We start from the raw sequence: 21,856 nt of genomic DNA, 5'->3' as shown, positions 1-21,856 counted from the left end.
TTAGTCTCTCTCTATTTTTTGCTAATGGTATCCCAAGCAGTACAGACAGTACTGCTAGCCAATAAGAGTGTAGCACAGTATTCACTGCTACTGACACTTACCTCCCAACAAATACATGGTCAGGAACATTGATCAAGATTTTGCAATTTAATGAAATGATGCTTCGCGTCTTAGCTTAGGTCAACAGGACTTCAGCAAAGAGAATGACAAGGTAGCAGATCTGAAACACACTAGACTTCAGTAGGATCCCCCGAGTTTCTGGTGAGCAGATGATCCTGGGCCAGGTAATCGCTGACCAGGGGTCCAGAAGGAGGGACTGAAATGAGGCAATGGATACGATTCAACATGAATAGTTTTGAAGTAAGCAAATGTAGTTATCAGCAGTTAAAGCTTTAAAATAAGTTATTAGAACCTTCCTCAGCATGCTGGTGTGTGAAAGTAACAATCACAAAGTTAATGACTTCACATGTTGGGTAAGCAAAAGTGTGATAAGAAGTTAGTTAAATTATAACTGCAATCTGTATTGTTGTCAGTGTCAGGATTTTATAATGTTAGGTGATAACCAAAAGATATAAATATGTTTCACAGCCTTGATACCATATTATGATCACTCATCCCTAAAGCTTTTACAGCAAGATTATTAATTAACCTTTTATTGTTACATAATACTGGATCTAAAATAGCCTGTTCTCAGTCGGTTCCTCACTTATTGCTCTAGAATGCTCCCTCACACACTCCAGAAATTCGTCTTCCACAGCCTTGATGCTGTTTAGCTTTACCTAATCTATATGCAGTTTGAAGTCACACGTGATCACTGTATGATCCATACTACATGCTTCTCTAATCTCCTGATTAATACCAAGATCCAGATTACCACTACTGTTCAGTGGCCGATAAACAACTATCAATGTTTACTGCTCTTGCTGTTTCTTAGCTCCACCCAAATAGATTCCAATACTTGTTCGCCCAATCTGAGATCCTCACTTACTAATGTACTGATCCCTTCCTTTGTTTTCCGTGCAACATAGAATCCCTGCAGTGCAGAAGGAGGTCATTCGGCCAGTCGAGCCTGCACCGACCACAATCCCACCCAGACCCTGTCCCCATAACCCCATTTATTTACCCTGCTAATCTCCCTGACATTAGGGGCAATTTTATCATGGCCAATCAACCTATCCTGCACATCGTTGGACTGTGGGAGGAAACCAGAACACCCGGAGGAAACCCATTCAGACATGAGGAGAACGTGCAAACTCCATACAGACATCACCTCTCTTTTTCCTTTCTGGCTATCCTTCCTAAATGTCAAATATTCTTGAATAGTCAGTCCACTGTCTTGGTCGCCCTGCAGCCATGTTTGTGTAACGGCAATTAGATCTTGCCCATTTACCTCTATTTCTGTCTTTATTGTCCATGCTGTTTGCGTTTGGATAGAGTGCCACTAACTTGGTCTTTTTGACATTATTCCACATTCTAAGCTTAGTTGATGCTTGCCTTTACTTTGCCTGCCTTCTAATTTCACTTGCTACTTTTCTACTTCCCGAAACAACTTTAGCTCCTTCCGATTTGAGCGACACGCCCATCCCCCTCAGGTTCCCGTTTCCCTGGCGAGCTGGTTTAAACTCTGGCCAGCCGGACTATCAAATCTCCCTGCAAGGACATTCGTCTCAGTGCTGTACATCTTGTACAGGTTCCACTGAACCCAGAACCAGTCGTGTTGCCTCAGAAATCTGATGGCCCTCTGCCCTACACCACTTGATGTGGAGATGCCGGCGTTGGACTGGGGTAAACACAGTAAGAAGTTTAACAACACCAGGTTAAAGTCCAACAGGTTTATTTGGTAGCAAAAGCTACACCACTTGTCCAGCCATGTGTTCAACAAGGTCTCCAATAAGCCCTATCCTTCCTCCTAGTTATAGAATCCCTACAGTGCAGAAGGAAGCCATTCGGCTCATTGAGCCTGCATCGACACCGATTCCACCCAACCCTACAGATTTACCCTGCTAGTCCCCCTGACACTAATGGAGAATTTAGCATAGCCAATCCACCTAACCTGCACATCTTTATATTGTTGATATTTTTGTATTGATAAGACATTTTTGATTTTAGTCACCAAAATATTTTTCATCCCCTCTCTTTGCTTTTGTAATCTCTCCATTTAATTTAATCTCAGCATTTAGTCTACTTCTTTAGGCTTTCAGTATCTAATATAAATTTCCCTTTTTTTTAACCTTGACCTTGACATTCAGGGTGCTGTAGATCTGGGAGACCCACTGTTCCGACACTGACTTACCTTTAAGTAGCAATTTCCAGTCCACCTTTTGCCAAATCACAGCTTACCTGAAGGAAATTGGCCTTTCTCTAATGTAAAAGTTTTGTTCCTGCTCTAATTCTGTCTTTTTACAAAACTATGCGAAATCTCACTGAATTGTGATCACAGTGCTCTCCCACTCATACCCCTTGCTCCTGCCAGATTCATTCCCAAAACCAAGTCCAAGACTGTCCCTCCTCATGTTGGACTTGCTTCGTATTGATTAAAGATAAAAGTTACCCTAAATCTGGTTGCATAACAGCTGGTTAGGATTTGGAATGCACTGGTTGATGAGGGAGAGGACATAGATTCAACAGTCACTTTCAAAAGGGAATTGGGCAAATAATTCAAGGATGAAAGAGCAGGAGGAGTGGAGCTAACCGAATAGAGCAGACTTGATGGCCTGAATAGTCTCCTTCAGTATTGTACTATTCTATTGTTATATGCCTGAAAAGGCTTATCAAATGCTTCAAAATGCTGTGGTTAGGTCAAATATTTATGCTACCTTATTAAATCTATCACCTAAACAGGTGCTGATTAAGCCATTGTGGCATCAGATATTGGGGTGCACAAGAACATCTCATTCGCTTCCTCCCAACAACCAAATAATGTGCCAATTGATATTCTATCGCCATAAAAGCAAAGGCGCGTAGGTTCTCTTGGGCAGTGCAATTGGATAAATTCCTGGCCTTATTTCAATCGAGGAAAGAATTTGTTTTGATCTGACATCTCTCCACTGCTTTATGGCACCATATGTTAGTGTGACAAAAATGGCCATGATGGCTTATTTATTGCATTCTTTCTTGCCGGTCACACTGCACGGAATTAAAATTGGTTTCTACTCGCTGTTGCTCAGGCTGTAGAGAAGGCACATTGCAGTCTGGATCTGTGTCAGGACAAGGTCTTGGTATCTATAGTTTGATTGCTGTCATTGTCCTTGGATGCAGATGTGTGTTGCAGCTCATTCAGCGTGTTTGGGACTGATCAAGAGTATTCCATTCAGTTCACACATCATGCGTGAATTGTTTTTTAAGGACTATGCTTTGATTGACTGCTATATCTTTGTTGGAAGCACCATTCACATTTGAGGAAAGAGCAGGGCTGTGATTCTGTGTGGATGCTTTGGCAGGCATCTCTGCTGCTGGAAGCTACAGCTTGTAGATTTATGTTTGATTGCCAGCCATCAGAGGTACTGTACAAGCCTGCAAAAATATACGCGAAATCTCATTGAGACTCCAATGCAGTACTAAGGGAGTGCTGCACTGCCAAAAGGTGATGTCTTTAAGATGGAACGTAAAACAAAGGCCCTGTGTTCTCTCTCAGGTAAATGATCCCCTTGCACTATTTCAAAGAAGAGTTGAGGAATTCTCTTCAGTGTCCTGGACAATATTTATTCCTCAAATTGCTTATATGTACGTATTACCTGGTCATTGTTGCTTGTGTGATATTGCTGTGTGCAAATTGGTTCCCACACTTCCTGTGTTAAAACAATGACTACAAAAGTACTTCACTAGTTATTAACTGCCTGGGAATTTCTGTGATACGTGGCAACTAAAACAAACCTGCTTTTTTTTAATTTGGGGATCTGTCTTGCACTCATGTTTAGCATAGAAACAGAAAATGCTGGGAAAACTCAGCAGGCCTGGCAGCATCTGTGGTGAGGGAAACGAGAGTTAATGGCCAGAACTTCCTGGCTGTTCACGCCGGCAGGATTGTCCCATCCCGCTGCGGTGAATGGAGACGTGGCTTGTGGCCAAATTCTCCAATGTTGCTGCAGCGGGAGCGTGGCATGAACAGCTGGTAAGATCATGCCCGATTTTCCAAGTCCATACGACTTCTCTTCAGAATGCTCATGTTTTGTGGTTTGTTATTGACAGTTTGAGGAGATCCATAAAAGCTTGTAATTAATGTAAGTGTGCTGCTGCTACTAAGTATTGGTCCTTCTATCCGTTTTGGGTTCACTAAACGTATGTAGTGATTGTAAATCATGATTGACCTTGCCTGACCCTGCTGAGTGCTTCCAGCATTCTTTGTCTTCATCTAATTAGCAATAGATCAGAGGTGTGATGAGGAGAATTTTTTTTAAGTAGCGTGTTATAATGATCTTGACTGTAATGTCTGAAAAGATGGTGAAAGTAGATTCAATAGTAACTTTCAACAGTAGTAACTTCGATAAGTGTGATCACACTTATTAGAAGTGTGATAAATGTCTCCATTGGAAAGGTGATATTTGCAGGGCTATAGGGAAAAGAGATCATTTAGATTATTGTTTGAAAGAGCTGGCGCAGACATCATGGCTGAATGGCCTCCCTCTGTGCTGTATGATTTTCGAAAGAGGGTTGACGTTTGACCAGAGAGTCAGGATCACCTGTCACCGTGCAATATAGCCTGTAAGCTGGGATATGTTGCTGAGGCTCTCTGCTCAACCTGAGTCTTATACCATTCAGCTCGGTGAAGGGCAGGTGAAGGCATCACATACGCTGATTTGCATGGAGGATGCGAGGTCAGTTTAAAAGAGTGACAAGGGTTAAAACCCAACCATTGACGACAGTCGGCATTTTGTTGACAAACGCATCTTTAATAATGGGTCAGCGCATGACATTATTCCCTTATGCAAATAGGTAAATTGGACTCTCTCCATGTGTGCGTTCGCGCAACAAATTATTCTCACCCAGGTCTTGATTAATTCCATTGTTGACATGGCTAATTTTTCAGAGAAGCTTTAGTGTGTATAACAGCTGTGGAGAGGTATAAAAATCCTGCTTCACTCTCTGGGGAGATGAAAACAATCCGCGGTTTTCTTTACTCAAGGAAATCAGGTTTTAACTTGAATTTGTTATGTTTTTACAGACTTCAGGTAAACAATGTGTTTTAGTTTTGGGCTAGTTTCCTCAAATTCTTTTAAACTGCATTTAGAAAATGCCTTATTACAAACTATTTGGAATTTGCTCATTGGCGATTTTATAATTGAATGAAAACCCATTTGTCCTGTTAACATGGACTTTATATTTTAGATATAAAACATTTTCTCTGCAACCATTCACTGAAGAATATTAGACTTTCGGTAACTTTCAAGGGCCTAGTTTGAAATTTTATCTCTTATACTTTGTCACTTTGCTTGATGTTCTCCCCAGAACAGTCCGTCAGTTATCACTTTAGTCAGACGAAAATTCTGTATCCAAGATCTCCGCATTTTCGACATTGTACAGTAACTTTTTCTTTATTCATTTGTGGGACATGGGTGTTGCTGGCTGGCCAGCATTTATTACCCATCCCTAGTTGCCCAAAAGCAGTCAAGAGTCAACCACATTGCGGTGGCTGTGGAGTCACGTGTAGGCCAGACTCGGTAATGGCGGCAGATTTCCTTCCCTAAAGGACATTAGTGAACCAGATGGATTTTTTTCCGACAATTGACAATGGTTTCAGGGTCATCAGTAGATTCGTAATTCCAGATTTTTTTAATTGAATTCTGCTGTGGCGGGATTCGAACCCGGGTCCCCAGAACATTAGCTGAGTTTCTGGGTTAATAATCTAGCGATCATACCACTAGGCCATCGCCTCCCCAGTATGTACTTGTGTAGAATACTGTACTGCCCAAGGGACCCTGAGGAAAAGACGGGAAAGTATCAGAAAATGCTGGAAAAACTCAGCAGATCTGACAGCATCTGTGGAGAGAGAATAGAGCCAACGTTTTGTGTCAGGGTGACCCTTCGTCAGAGCTGAAGGCAAAAAAATTCAGACAAGATTTATACTATGAGGGTGGGGCGGGGGAGGGGGGAGCTGTAATTAGACAAAGGAAATGTAAATGATGATGATAAAGGCTGAGAATGGTGCTAAAAGTGTCCATTAAGAGATCGGAATGTATGAATGGCAGAACAGAGATGCAGAGTGTCAACGGACAACCTGAGGAATGTGGCAGTTGGCCCGGGGTTTGGAAGGGACGAGATGGAGAGCGAGATTTCAGGGGTGGGAAAAATAAAAATAACAATAAGGCATAATAAGAATGGATGAACAAGATGAAAAGAACAAATGAAACAGAATAATTGGAAATGGGGTGAAGGTGGAGGAGAAGGTTCATGCTTTGAACTTGTTGAATTCAATCTTCAATCAGGAAGGCTGTGAAGTGCCCATTTGGAAGATGAAAATATCAGAGTTGTCCATGGCTCCATTAATTTCAGTCAACTCCTGATAACCAGAGGGGTTGTTGAGTCAACTTGCATTGTATGAAGATAAATAACATGTTGATAATGCCAGTTCAACAGCCTCTATTTTGTGGTTTGTCTGCTGCAAGGCTTGGTTGTAATCCAAGCTTTGCCATTTTGCAATCTGCTGATTGATTGTCCTATCTAACTGTGGCATATTCATGTATAAGTATTTCAAAACAGGTGATGGCAAAAAAAAGACACCATTGCAGGTACAGCTTTGGAATAAATGCTTGTCTTCTTTTGGCAGTAAGGGGACAAAAGCTCTTTGCACAGAATAGTTGTCATGGTCGTTTAACCATGACATATGCTTGCTGTGCTTTGTCTTTCCTTTGTATACTGACAGGAAAAGCACAACTGTGTGGCTAAGTATTAGGGAGAATTGCTTCCATTTGCCATTAATGCTCGTTAACAGCGATGCTTTTCTTCCCCATTGCCAAGGGGTGACAGCTTGCCTGGAGAACAGTGACAGAGTTGCTGAAGACGACTATGAGATAAGCAGTGTAAATGGTCCCAAACGTGGGCGACTCAACCAGGAGCAGCAGGTAACACAAGTCTGCTTTTCTCTGATGATGGATATTACAATGCTACTTGGTGTCACAACACCATTGCTGCTTTTTAAACTGTCAAATTGTGACACTTGTTTTCTTTCAACTCACATTTTGCAGCATTCTTGTAAAGTTGATTTTTTGATCACTGTGCTTTTAAAAAAAAATCAAAACTCTGCTTGCTATGAGAATGATTTTAGGTACCATAGCACCAGCGTCTGTTTATATACATTCCCTAACAGATTGAAAATATCTAATGAGCTGTTTTTTTCCCCTCTAGCATTGGAAATTGCGTTGAGTATCTCTTGTTTCTGATGTGGAATCATGGTGCCAGTTTAATGGGCAGCACACTGGTTAGCACTCCTGCCTCTCAGCGCCAGGGACCCCCAGGTTCAATTCCCGCCTTGGGTCACTGTCTGTGGAGTTTGCATATTCTCCCCGTGTCTGCATGGGTTTCCTCCTACACTCCAAGGATGTGCGGGTTAAGTGGATTGGCCATGCTAAATTGCCCCTTAGTGCCAGGGGGACTAGCTAGGATAAATGCATATGGGGATGGGGCCTGGGTGGGATTGTGGTCGGTGCAGACTCGATGGGCCGAATGGCTTCTTTCTGCACTGTAGGAATTCTATGAAAATGGCAGCGGGACTTGGACAACACGGTTCCATCGAACTGTCACTTGTACTCAAACAGTGCGGTGTGATTCCCACTCCGAGACCATCTCATCCAATTGTGGTGTGGTATCATTCCAGGCCAGTGCTTCACTGTACTTGAGGCTATCTAGTGGACTGTGTGCGAATTGACAGGAATTGTTTAGAATCATCTGAAGATAAAACCAATACAATAAAAAGTACATACAAAGCGCTGGGATCAATTTCCACAGGAACAATTCAGAGAGGAGCAGTTAGATTGATCTTATAGGGGACCTATGTTAAATTACACTGTGTACAATGCACATTTTTTTTTCTGGAGCTCCATGTTAGAAAAGGATTAGGCCCTGGAGAAAGTTCTGGCATCATCCTTGCAGATCTCTGTTGCACAGAGAGTTTATAACAATCAATAAAGACTGCAGACTGACGTGCCTTTCTCCAGAAAAGAGAAGACTGAGAGGTGAAGGTTTTGAAGTGATGAAGGGGGTTCAGTGCGGTAGATGTACCCACTGAACCCACTTTTGGAGAGTCCAAAACTAGGGGCCCTAAATATAAGGTAGTCACTAATAAATCCAAGGTTTAAAGGAGATGTATGAGGCAAACGTTTGACACCGAGGGTGGTGGGTGCCTGGAACTCGCTGCCGGGGGAGGTAGTGGAAGCAGATACGATAGTGACTTAAGGAGCGTCTTGACAAATACATGAATAGGATGGGAATAGAGGGATATGGTCCCCGGAAGGGTAGGGGGTTTTAGTTCAGTCGGGCAGCATGGTTGGTGGGGGCTTGGAACAGGCCGTTCCTGTGCTGTAATTTTCTTTGTTCTTTGTCTTTGGAATTCAGGAGAAACTTCTTGACACAGAATGATTCTAATGAGGAACACTCCACCATGTGGAATGGTTCACAGAGGCATGGAAACAGGCCCTTCGGCCCAACTTGTCCATGCCGCCCAGTTTTTAACCACTAAGCTCGTCCCAAATGCCCACATTTGGCCCATATCAGTCTATACCCCTGTAACTGTCTAAATGCTTTTTAAATGAAAAATTTGTACCCGCCTCTGCTGCCTTTGGCAGCTCGTTCCAGACACTAACCACCCTCTGTGTGAAAAGAAATGCCCCTCTGGATACTTTGTTGAGGTGAACGAGATGCATGGATGCATTTAGGTGAAGGTTAGATAGGTAGATGAAAGAGCAAACAACTGACAGATGCATTGGTAAGATGAGATTAAATAAAATGAGAAACTGGTCATGTGGAGCCTGAAAACTCGCAGAGGCATATGTAAACAATTTTGATTTTGTTTTGTAATTTTACACCGTTCAGTTTGAATGACTGGATAATTACATTTTTTTAATAAAAAAAAACAATTTTGAATTATCAGGGGTCATCTGCTTATAGGAGAAGCTACTACACTACTTATTTTTTGTTCTTTCACAGGATGTGGGTGTCGCTGGCTAGGCCAGCATTTATTGCCCATCCCTAATTGCCCCTTGAGAAGGTGATGATGAGCTGCCTCGGACTGCTGCAGTCCATGTGTTGCAGGAACACCCAGAGGAGGGAATGAGGGAGAGAATTCCAGGATTTTGACCCAGTGACAGTGAAGGATGGTGTGTGGCTTGGAGGAAAGCATGCAGGTGGTGTATTTCCACGTATCTGCTGCCCTTGTCCTAGGTGATAGAAGTTGTGGGTTTTGAAAGTGCCAACAAACGAACCTCGGTGAGTTGCTGCGGTGCGTCTTGTAGATGGTGCCCACTGCTGCCACCGTCGTCAGTGGTGGAGGGAGTAGATGTTGAAGGTGGTGGATGGGATTATAATCAAGCAGGCAGTTTTGGAGAGGCATTCGTCCAGGCAAATGGAGAGTATTCCATCACATTCCTGACCTGTGCCTTGCAAATGATAGACACGCTTTGGAGAGTCAAGAGGTGAGTTACTCACCAAAGGATTCCTAGCATCTAACCAGTTCTTGCGGCCACAGTACTTGTATGGCTAGTCCGGTTCAGGTTCTGAGGTAACCCTCAGGAGGTTAATAATGGGGGATTCAACAGTGGTAATCCCATTGAATGTCAAGTGGAGACGGTTGGATTCTCTGTTGTTGGAAATGGTCGTCGCCTGGCATTTGTGTGGCGTGAATATTACTTGCCACTTGTCAGCCCAAACCTAGATATTGTCCAGGTCTTGCTGCATACTAACATGGATTTCTTCAGTATCTGAGGAGCTGTGAATGGTACAGAACTCTGCGCAGTCATCAGCGAACATCCCCACGTCTGACTTTATGATGGAGGGAAGGTCATTGATGAAGCAGCTGGTTGGACCTGAGCCACTACCCTGTGGGGCTCCTGCAGTGACATTCTGGAGCTGAGATGATTTGCCTCCAACAACCACAACCATCTTTCGTGCTAGATATGACTTGAGCCAATGGAGAGTTTCCCCTGCCCTGTTCCCCGTTTTGTTAGGGCTCTTTGATGCCATACTTGGTCAAAAGATGCCAAGGGCTGTAACTCTGACCTCACATCTGGAATTCAGCTCCTTTGTCCATGTTAGACAAAGGCTGTAATGAGTTCCTGAGTGGCCCTGGGAGAACCCAAACTGAGCGTCACTGAGCAGGTTATTGTTGAAAGTACTTGACTGTCGACTGATGTGGTGGGAATTGGCCAGGTTGGATTTGTCCTTTTTATATACAGGGCATATCTAGTCAATTTCCTACACTGCTGCGTAGATGACAGTGTTGTAACTGTACTAGAACAGCTTGGCTAGGGGTTAACCATGTTCTGGAGCACAAGTCTTCAGGACTATTGTCAGAATATTGTCAGGGCCCATTGCCTTTGCAGTATCCAGTGCCTTCAGCCATTTCATGATTTCATCTGGAGTGAATTGATTTAACTGAAGACTGATATTTGTGATTAGTGTACAGTGAAAAGCATTGTTTCTTACGCACTATGCAGACAAAGCATTCTGTACATAGGAAAGGAAAGGGTGCAGAATGTAGTATTACAGTCACAGCTAGGGTGTCGAGAAAGTTCAACGTAATACGAGGCGGCACGGTAGCACAGTGGTTAGCACTGCTGCTTCACAGCTCCAGGAACCTGGGTTCGATTCCCGGCTTGGGTCACTGTCTGTGTGGAGTTTGCACATTCTCCTCGTGTCTGTGTGGGTTTCCTCCGGGTGCTCCGGTTTCCTCCCACAGTCCAAAGATGTGCGGGTTAGGTTGATTGGTCATGCTAAATAAATTGCCCTTAGTGTCCTGGGATGCGTAGGTTAGAGGGATTAGTGGGTAAATATGTAGGGATATGGGGGTAGGGCCTGGGTGGGATTGTGGTCAGTGCAGACTCGATGGGCCGAATGGCCTCTTTCTGTGCTGTAGGGTTTCTAAGATTCTTTCTAAGATTTCTAAGATGGATCATCCATTCGACATTTCTGGCTGAAGATTGGGGTGAATGCTTCAGCCTTATCCTTTGCACTGATGTGCTGGGCTCCTCAATCATTGAGGATGGAGATATTTGTGGAGCCTCCTCCTCCAGTGAATTGTTTAATTGTCCACCACCATTCATGACTGGATGTGGAAGGACTGCAAAGCTTCATCTAATCTGTTGGTTGTGGGATTGCTTAACTCTGTCTAATACTTACTGCTTTTGCTGGATGGCATGCAAATAGTTCTGTGTTATAGCTTCACCAGGTTATCACCTCATTTTTAGGTACGCCTGGTGTTGCTCCTGGTATGCCCTCCTGCGCTCTTCATTGAACTAGGGTTGATTACCTGGCTTGGTGGTTATGGTAGAGTGGGGGATATGTTGGGCTATGAGCTTACAGATTGTGGTTGAGCACAATTCTGCTGCTGTTGATGGCCCACAGCGCCTCATGGATACCCAGTTTTGAGTTGCTAGATCTGTTCAAAATCTATCCCATTTAGCACAATGGGAGTACCACACAACACGATGGAGGGTATCCTCCATGTGAAGACAGGACTTTGTCTCCACAATGATTGTGCATGATCACCCCTACCAATGCTGTCATGGGCAGATGCATCTGCGGTGGATAAATTGGTAAGGATTTGGTCCCTCTTGCTTTCCTTGCTAACTGCTGCAGACCCAGTCCAGCAGCTACGTTCTTGAGGACTCAGCTAGCTCAGTCAGTCATGGTGCTACCAAGCCATTCTTCATGATAGACATTGGAAACCCCCCACCCAGAGTGCATCCACCCGGAGTGCTTCTTCCAGTGGAGGAATACTGATTTGTCGGCAGTAGATAGTAATCATCAGGAGGTTTCCTTGCTCATGTTTGGCATGAGCCTTCGTGGGTCCATGTTGATTGCTCCCTCCCGCTGTATGTTACAGTGCTGTCACCTCTGGTTGGTCTGTCCTAGCAATAGGACAGGACAGACCCAGGGATGGTGATTGTGGTGTCTGGGATATTGCCTGGATTCTGTGACCATGACTTGCCAGGGCTGTTGCTTGGAACAGCTCCCACAACCCCCAGATGGGTAAGGGGGAACACTGCCGGGCCGACCAGGCTGTGTTTTCCATTGCTGTTTCCAGTTGATGGCGGGTGATGCGTCTGGTTTCAATCCTTTTTCTTTTATGCATTCGTGGGACATGGGTGTCACTGGCTGGCCAGCATTTATTGCCCATCCCTAGTTACCCTCGGAGGGCAGTTGAGAGTCAACCACATTGCTGTGGCTCTGGAGTCACAGGTAGGCCAAACCAGCTAAGGACAGCAGATTTTCTTCCCTAAAGGACATTAGTGAACCAGATGGGTTTTTCCGACAATCGACAATGGTTTCATGGTCATCAGTAGATTCTTAATTCCAGATACTTTTTATTGAATTCAAATTCCACCATCTGCCATGGCGGGATTCGAACCCAGGTCCCCAGAACATGAGCTGAGTTTCTGGATTAATAGTCTATCAATAATACCACTAGGCCATCGGCTCCCCATTTTGATTCAATTGAATGAGTAGTTTGCTGGGTCAGTTCAGAGGGTGTTTTTTTTGTTGCCCATGCCTAGTTGCCCTTGAACTGAGCGGCTTGCTGGGCCATTTCAGAGGGCAGTTGAGAGTCAACCACATTGCTGTGGCTCTGGAGTCACATGTAGGTCAGAGCAGGTAAGGACGGCAGATTTCCTTCCCTAAAGGACATTAGTGAACCAGATGGGTTTTCCTGAAAATCGGCAATTGAAGATGAATTTGCTAAATTTATTTTCCGTCGGTTGCCGTGGTGGGATTCGAACCAATGTTCCCAGTGGCCTGGATGACTAGTCTGGTGATATTACCACCACACCACTGCCTCCGCTAAGAATTATCACTGGAGCAATTTGAACACCTCCTAGAGTAAAAATGATCCATCTGAAGCAGTGCTGGATTTATGCTTGATCGTTTGGGTTGCATGATTTTGCGGATGATAGCTGGGCAGCCAATATTTAGTGTCAATAACTTTCAAAGCTCTATATTTGATTAGGTCTGGCACAGGCAACTTCATGCTAAGCTGAAAACCAAATAGGATGAAGAAGGAAATTGTTGCTTGTGGGATAAATTGCTGAATAATGGAAATTGAGGCCAAGTTTAAAAATTGTAATGCGACTTGGGCAAATATGACCAGTACAGTCACTTGTGTGTTGGTCCTCAAATTTCCATTCTGTTCATTCGTTTTAATCATTGAGGATATCGAATGTAATTATGTGGATAATTAAAATGCTTAAACAAGAAGGATATAATTAAGCGATCTGTAGAAACCTGACACCAGGCCAATGACTGGGGATGGGCTAGCATTTTGTATTTTGAAATCTTGTACGGTATTGATACTGGAATAATTACAGAGTGAAGAGTATCTTCTTTAATCAAGAGTTGAGATGGGGATAATTTGGTTAGAGTATACACTTGGAGCAGCAATAGTTGTTACAGTAAATGCATTTTTTTAAACAAAATGCTGGTAGGTAAATAACTGGCGAGTAACTCAACTCCTGACTCCCCAAAGTCTGTCCTACATCTACAAGGCACAGGTCAGGAGTGTGACGGAATACTCCCCACTTACCTGGGTGAGTGAAGCTCCAGCAACGCTCAAGAAGCTTGACACCATCCAGGACAAAGCAGCCCTGCTTGATTGGCACCACATCCACAAACATCCACTCCCTCCGTCACCGACGCTCAGTAGCAGCAGTGTGTACTATCTGCAAGGTGCACTGTAGCAATTCACCAGAGATCCTTGGACAGCACCTTCCAAACCCATGACCACTTCCATCTAGAAGGACAAGGGCAACAGATACATGGGAACACCACCATCTGCAAGTTCCCCTCCAAACCACTCACCATCCTGACTTGGAAATACGTTGCCATTCCTTTACAGTCGCTGGGTCAAAATCCTGGAATTGCCTCCCTAATGGCATCGTGGATCAACCCACAGAACGTGGACTGCAGCGATTCAAGAAGGCGGCTCACCACCACCACCTCGAGGGCAACTGGGGATGGGGCAATAAATGCTGACCAGCCAGCAACGCCCATGTCCCACGATTGAAGAAGAAAAAACCTAATTCTTCAGAAGAGAGGTTAACAAAATTGATCTGAGCATGTTTTGGGCTTGGCCTGATGGAAGCCTTTAAGATTCCACACAGAGAATATGCTCCATGTGTGAGTGAGACCAGTAAAATGATCATTAGTGAGGAATTCTGGAGAAACATCTTCCTCCAGAGAGTGGTTACAATTCGGAATTTGCTGTCATCAGGAATTGCATGGATGCATTTAAGGGATGCGTGAAGCTGGATAAATATTTTAGGGGAAAAGGAATAGACGGGCATGTTCGAGAGGCTGAGATGGAGTTGGCAGGAGGAGGCTTGTAAGTGATATAACCACAGTGCAGGCTGAATAGCCGTTTCTGTGTTGTAAATTCACACTCGTTCAATCTTAAATCCTGAATATGGTGTTAGCTAGAAAGCTGCCCCCCCTCTGTCATCTTCCTCATTGATATTTGTTCCATGTTACTGGCACAACCTGTTCTTTTGTGTGTGCATTGTTTATATCCTCCTGCCTGGAACAGTATTTTATTGAAGTTACAATTATTACAGCTGATCCTCTTACTCTAGATTTGTTAGGTAGTTCTATGATGATGAATGTGGGAACTGTTGATGTTATTTCAGTAAATGTATCCGACATTATTCCATAATCTAACAGTTTATTTCTGAGAGAGTGTTAATACCTGCTGCAGATCCTCACTGTGTACAAAGTTTATTTATTAGTCACAAGTAGGCTTACATTCACACTGCAGTGAAGTTACTGTGAAAGTCGCCACACTCCGGCACCTGTTCGGGGACACCAAGGGAGAATTTAGCATGGCCAATCCACCTAACCAGCATGTCTTTGGACTGTGGGAGGAAACCAAAGCATCTAGCATGTGGGAGGCTTTCAAGTGTAAGTTGATAGGGATTCAGGACCGGCACAATCCTGTAAGGATGAAGGATAAGTATGGCAAGTTTTGGGAACCTTGGATAACGAGAGATATTGTGAGCCTAGTCAAAGAGAAAAATGAAGCATTCGTCAAAACTAGGAAGCTGGGAACACACGAAGCAAGTGTAGAATACAAGGCAAGTAGAAAGAAACTTGAGCAAGAAGTAAGGAGGACTAAAAGAGGTCACGGAAAAGCATTGGCCAGCAGGATTAAGAAAAATCCCAAGGCTTTTTATACATATATAAAGAGTAAGAGGGTAGCCAGGGAGAGGGTTGGCCCACTCAAGGACAAGTGAGGGAATTTATGTGTGGAGCCAGTGGAAATGGGCGAGGTATTAAATGAGTACTTTGCATCAGTATTCACCAAAGAGAAGAACTTGGTGGATGATGAGTCTGGGATAGGGTGTGCAGATAGTTTGACTCATGTTGATGTAACCCCCCTGCTGACCACTATATGGGGCTACTATTTAAATATTCAACAGGATCGCGAATTCCTAGCGGTTGATGTTGATTTGGCTAATTCCCTGTTTACCCATAAATGTCAGTACTGTAATCGGAATATCAAAAATAAATTTAATAACAAATATAATTCACAGACATAAAACAGTGAGCTCTGATCTATAACCGTTGGGGCCCATCCGTTGGTGCACACATGGGGAAACTCGTCCTCAGTAACACACTTGTAGATACTGTTCCAGTTGGATTGTACAGTCCCCACCAGTTACTCACGACACACACACAGTCCAGAAGAGAGACACGTGTGGAAGATGATGCTGTAGGAGGCAGAGGTGCCACGACCTATCCGTGCAGCAACGCAGGTCCAGTGCGCTGAAGGCTGTCCTCGGCAGTAATGAACAGAACAGGCAGGGGAACGCCTGGCTGCCTCTCACTCCAAACTGAATTCTCACTGCCTGGGAAAAGCTCCTCTTCAAAATGTGGCTCTCTCTCGCTGCACCCTCCCTGCCTTACTCTGCAACTGCTTCACTTCCTGGCGCCTTTTTTTTCTTCCTGCCCCCAGAGCAATCCGATTGGCCCAGCCCACATCACTCAACAAACAGCATCCTGTTCAGCAAACAGGACACTGAAACCCACAAGGGACAAAGAACACTTGTAAATGTCTTCCCCACAAATCCCCATTTTTCTCAGTCCCTTACATTGAGATGAAAAAGGAGGAAGTATTGGGGTTCTTGAGGAGCATTAAGGTAGACAAGTCCCCAGGGCCTGATGGGATATACCCCAGAATACTGAGAGAGGCAAGGGAGGAAATAGCTGGGGCCTTGAGAGAAATCTTTGTATACTCACTGACCACAGGGGAGGTGATGATGTGGAGATGCCGGCGTTGGACTGGGGTAAACACAGTAGGAAGTCCAAAGATGTGCGGGTTAGGTTGATTGGCCAGGTTAAAATTGCCCCTGAGATGCGTAGGTTAGAGGGATTAGCGGGTAAATGTGTGGGGGTAGGGCCTGGGTGGGATTGTGGTCAGTGCAGACTCGATGGGCCGAATGGCCTCCTTCTGCAATGTAGGGTTTCTATGATTTCTATGAAGTCTCACAACACCAGGTTAAAGTCCAACAGGTTTATTTGGTAGCAAAAGCCACGAGCTTTCGTGGGGGTTAGCGTTCTCCAAGGCGGCCTTCACGACACACGACAACGCAGAGTCGCTCCAAGTTCCGCACACATGATCCTCAACCGGGATCTTGGGTTCATGTCACACTATCTGTAACCCCCACAACTTCACTTGGCTTGCAAAATCTCACTAACTGTCCTGGCTGGAGACAATACACATCTCTTTAACCTGTGCTTAACGCTCTCTCCACTCACATTGTCTGTACCTTTAAGACTTGATTATCTATAAAGACTCGCATTCCAACCATTATTTTGTAAATTGAGTTTGTGTCTTTATATGCCCTGTTTGTGAACAGAACTCCCACTTACCTGACGAAGGACCAGCACTCCGAAAGCTAGTGGCTTTTGCTACCAAAATAAACCTGTTGGACTTTAACCTGATGTTGTGAGACTCCTTACAGGGGAGGTCCCAGAGGATTGGAGAATAGCCAATGTTGTTCCTTTGTTTAAGAAGGGTAGCAAGGATAATCCAGGTAATTACAGGCAGGTGAGCCTTACATCAGTGGTAGGTAACCTATTGGAGAGGATTCTTCGAGACAGAATTTATTCCCACTTGGAAATAAGTGGACGTATTAGTGAGAGGCAACATGGTTTTGTGAAGGGAAGGTCATGTGTCTCCAACTTGATCGAGTTTTTCGAGGAAGTGACGAAGATGATTGATGAGGGTAGGGCAGTGGATGTTGTCTACATGGACTTCAATAAGGCCTTTCAGTAAGGCAGACTGTTGCAGAAGGTGAAGTCGCATGGGATCAGAGGTGAGCTGGCAAGGTGGATACAAAACTGGCTCGGTCAAAGAAGACAGGGTAGCAGTGGAAGGGTGCGTTTCTGAATGGAGGGCTGTGACAAGTGGTGTTCCTCAGGGATCAGTGCTGGGACCTTTGCTGTTTGTAATATATATAAATGATTTGGAAGAAAGTGTAACTGGATTGATAAGTTTGTGGACGACACAAAGGTTGGTGGATTTGCAGATAGCGATGAGGACCATCAGAGGATACAGCAGGATATAGATCATTTGGAGACTTGGGCGGAGAGATGGCTGATGGAGTTTAATCCGGACAAATGTGAGATAATGCATTTTGGAAGGTCTAATACAGATAGGAAATATACAGTAAATGGCAGAACCCTAGTGAGTATTGATAGGCAAAGGGATCTGGGTGTACAGGTGGCAATGCAGGTAGAGAAGGTAGTCAAGAAGGCATACGGCATGCTTGCCTTCATCGGCCAGGGTATTGAGTTTTAAAAATTGGCAAGTCATGTTGCTTTATAGAACCTTCGTTAGGCCGCACTTGGAATATAGTGTTCAGTTCTGGTCGCCACACTACCAGAAGGATGTGGAGGGTTTGGAGAGGGTACAGAAAAGATTTACCAGGATGTTGTCTGGTATGGAGGGCATCAACTATGAGGAGAGGTTGGAGAAACTTGGTTTGTTCTCACTGGAACGACAGAGGTTGGGGGGGTGACCTGATAGAAGTCTACAAGATTATGAGAGGCATGGACAGAGTGGATAGTCAGAAGCTTTTTCCCAGGGTGGAAGATTCAATTACTAGGGGGCACAGGTTTAAGGTGTGAGAGGCAAGGTTTAAAGGAGATGTATGAGGCAGATTTTTCACAGAGTGGTGGGTGCCTGGAACTCATTGCCGGGGGAGGTAGTGGAAGCAGATACGATAGTGAGTTTTAAGGGACGTCTGGACAAATACATGATTAAGATGGGAATAGAGGAATATGGTCCCCGGAAGGGTATGGGGTTTTAGTTCAGTCAGGCAGCATGGTCGGTGCAGGCTTGGAGGGCCGAAGGGCCTGTTCGTGTTCTGTAATTTTCTTTGTTCACCCAGAGAGAACATGCAGACTTCACACACGCTGACCCAAGCTGGGAATTAAGCCCGGGATCCTGGCGCTGTGAGGCAGCAGTGCTAACCACTGTGCCACCGTGTCGCCCAGTGCATGCTTCTAGTACGAGTTGAAATGCGTTGTAATGAATCATTGTCCCATGCCATCACGTGCTTCTAATCGCCTCTTTACTATGTTTCCTTTTTTTTGCTGACCGTTAGCTGCCCAAGCTGTTTGATGGCTGCCACTTCTATTTCATGGGGCCATTCAAAAGTTGCAAGAAGGAAGAGCTTGCTCGCTTGGTCAAGGCCGGTGGGGGCCAGGTCCTTGCCCGGCAGCCCAAGCCGGACAGCGACGTGACTCAGAGCATCAACACCGTGGCTTACCATGCATTCCCTGGCTCCGATCAGTCGTTCTGTACGCAGTACATCATCTATGACAAAGACAGCAATTACAAGCCTGAGAAGGTGAGATTGGGCAAGGTGTGGACTATCCATTCTACATGGCTGATTGAATGTGTGAAATCATTTGAATTGCTCTTGGTTCCTGAGCACTAATGGAATTAGAGCTACATCTGGAGCTGATTTATTTTATGAAAAGAAGCAAAACAATGCTATTGATTGAAAATTATGGGGAAAAAATGCTGTAAAATGGAAAAGCAGCTCAGAGAAGATGTGAATAACATTAAAATTATGGGTCAAAATTTGGTTAAACCAATCACTGTAAAAATTGCTTTATAATGACCTTCCTCTGCTAACTTCACTTATACTGTGTCACATTAAGTATTCATTACGCTAAATTAAGTTCGTTCAATAAAAAGATTTATTTTATATCTTGCTCTACACGTTTTTCACACTCAATTTGTTTTAACATGAAATGAATAATGAAATACATCTGTTTAACTTGAATCCGGACGTGCTGTGTGGCAGCATTTGTAGGTATGTGTTAATCCTTCAATTTTTAACATGCTAGATATCAAATCATGTGCTTTGTAATGAGGGTTTGTCCCAGAGTTATATCTGTCCGCCACTCGAGCTCTTGCCAAATCACTGAAATGTAAAGCCATTTAAATAAACCAATAAAATAATCCAATAAAAGCTGTGAAACCGCTCTTGATTTACTCAGGTCTATAATTTTAGGATAATTGGGATCATCATTGTGGGCCACTTCCACTCAGGATGGAGAGTTCCTGCAGGCAGCCTTCCACCTCCAGCAACTTACTGGATAATTATCAATAACATTGTCAGCTTAAGCTGTGTTCAGTCGTCCAGGGCAGTGAAAAGTCTTCCAACTTTTTAAAGTTATGAATTCAATCAACACCTTAGAATCAGAAGCCATGAAAGGAGGCCATTCAACCCTTTCATGTCTGTGCTGGCACTTTGAAGGGGCTGTTGAATTAATCCCACGTTCTTGCTCATTCCCCGTGGCACTGCAGATTTATCTTCTTTGAAGATGCATCCAATTCCCTTTTGAAAGTTACTATTGCATCTGCTTTCATTCTCCCTTTCTGGCAGCACATTCCAGATCATTGTGACGTGCTATGTATGTATGATTATCTCTCCTCTGATTCCTTAGCCAGTTATCTTAAACCTCTGCCCTCAGCTTACTAACCCAGCTGTCAGTGGAAACGATGGGTGGAATTCTCCCACCCCACCAGTGTTTGCTGGCTGGCGGGGCGGGGTGGGTGGTTGGGATGCAGTGAGTCTGGCGGGAGCCAAAAAGTCAGAAACCTACTGACATAAAATTCCATTGCAATTCTCCCAATGGCGGGTCGCTCTTCCTGCTGGTGGTGACACAAACGCCATTTGCATTCATTTACATCTCATGAATGCTCATTAGAACAGCTGCCCGGGCATCCCATCGGGCCTTTCAGTCTTGCGTCACGCCAGCGAGAAATTACATTGGTGTCAAGATTGCTAATGAGTTCACGAGGCGGTCCTCAGTTCGCCAGAGATTTTGGGGTGGATGCAACAACTTTGTGCCATAGTGCTGCACTGCATCTGATGCGCTGTTCCCCCTCTGCTGGGGCAGACCAGTTCCAGCCTCCATTTCTATGTTGAGCTGGTCTTCCATGGACAGCACTGTGCTGGTGGACCCATGGACCTTCCTGTGTCACCGTCTCGGATCAGTACTATACCCGGGGTTGGGGAGTAAAGGGTTCTTCTTTCTTCCCAGTGTCTCAGAGGAGTGTCTATCTGTACAGCACTGTGCTGCGGGATCCGTACAGCCACCACAGCAAAGCTCCGAAGTTCGACTGGGGGTGGAGTGCCAGATGATGCTGCGGGGTGGTATGGCCAACAAAGATGGGGGGTGCAATGTGGAAGGAGGCCTGTGCAAGAAGGAGGGAAGGGCAAGGGTTCACAATGGCACTTGAGGGGGGCGGGGGGGGGGGCTAGGAGATGGATGAAGATCAATAATGGGAGGCAGAGGGAAGCAGGACCCCAACAAAGCTGCATGAAAAGCTCATAGGGAGTCAAAGGGATACACTTGAGGAGTACAGCAATCTCCTTTCCCCCGTGTCACACAGCAGTATCTATCTGGACAAGGAGGAGAGTGGATGGGTGAGTGATCACAATGGCACAAAGGAGCAAGGAGATAGGTGAAGATGATGAACAATAGAAAGGGGAGGGAAGCTGGAGCCTGACAAGCCTGCATGAGAAGCTCATAATGTGGAGATGCCGGCGTTGGACTGGGGTAAGCACGGTAAGAAGTCTCTCAACACCAGGTTAAAGTCCAACAGGTTTATTTGGTAGCACAAGCCACTAGCTTTCGGAGCGCTGCCCCTTCATCAGGCGAGTGGGAGTTGTGTTCACAAACAGAGCATACATAGACACAAACTCAATTTACAAGATAATGGTTGGAATGTGAGTCTTTACAGGTAATCAAGTCTTAAAGGTACAGTCAATGCGAGTGGAGAGAGGGTTAAGCACAGGTTAAAGAAATGTGTATTGTCTCCAGCCAGGACAGTTAGTGAGATTTTGCAAGCCCAGGCAAGTCGTGGGGGTTACAGATAGCGTGACATGAACCCAAGATCCCGGTTGAGGCCGTCCTCATGTGCGGAACTTGACTATATACAAGAGGATCAAAGGGGATGCCATACTGTGAAGATTCCAGATGCAGTGGGTAGAGGTCCAAACGGGGAATGGGCACCTCGCAGGTGATGGGCTCAGGAGGGGAAGGTGGCTGAATGGAGGTACAGGCTTTCTCATGAGGCTGCTAGCCCCTCTCTGGGTTGCACGATCTGGTGAAGACTGGTGGGCTGGAGAGTGATGCG

At 44.8% G+C, this 21,856-nt stretch overlaps 1 protein-coding gene across 2 annotated transcripts in view; it reads left to right on the top strand.

The window, feature by feature from the left end:
* Nucleotides 1-19,692, top strand: part of LOC144504090 (BRCA1-associated RING domain protein 1-like) — a 197,685-nt gene extending 177,993 nt beyond the window's left edge. For both annotated transcript variants that reach the window (XM_078229263.1, XM_078229262.1), the window contains 2 exons: nt 6,955-7,058; nt 18,804-19,692. In XM_078229263.1, coding sequence (XP_078085389.1) covers nt 6,955-7,058; nt 18,804-19,139 — 440 coding nt within the window. In that variant the 3' untranslated portion in view covers nt 19,140-19,692. The remainder of the gene's footprint in view (nt 1-6,954; nt 7,059-18,803) is intronic.
* Nucleotides 19,693-21,856: the final 2,164 nt, after the last annotated feature.

Source organism: Mustelus asterias, chromosome 14, assembly GCF_964213995.1.
Source record: "Mustelus asterias chromosome 14, sMusAst1.hap1.1, whole genome shotgun sequence".
NCBI classification, from domain to species: domain Eukaryota; kingdom Metazoa; phylum Chordata; class Chondrichthyes; order Carcharhiniformes; family Triakidae; genus Mustelus; species Mustelus asterias.
Note: the sequence above shows the minus strand (reverse complement) of the source record. Positions and strands in the feature narration are given on the sequence as shown.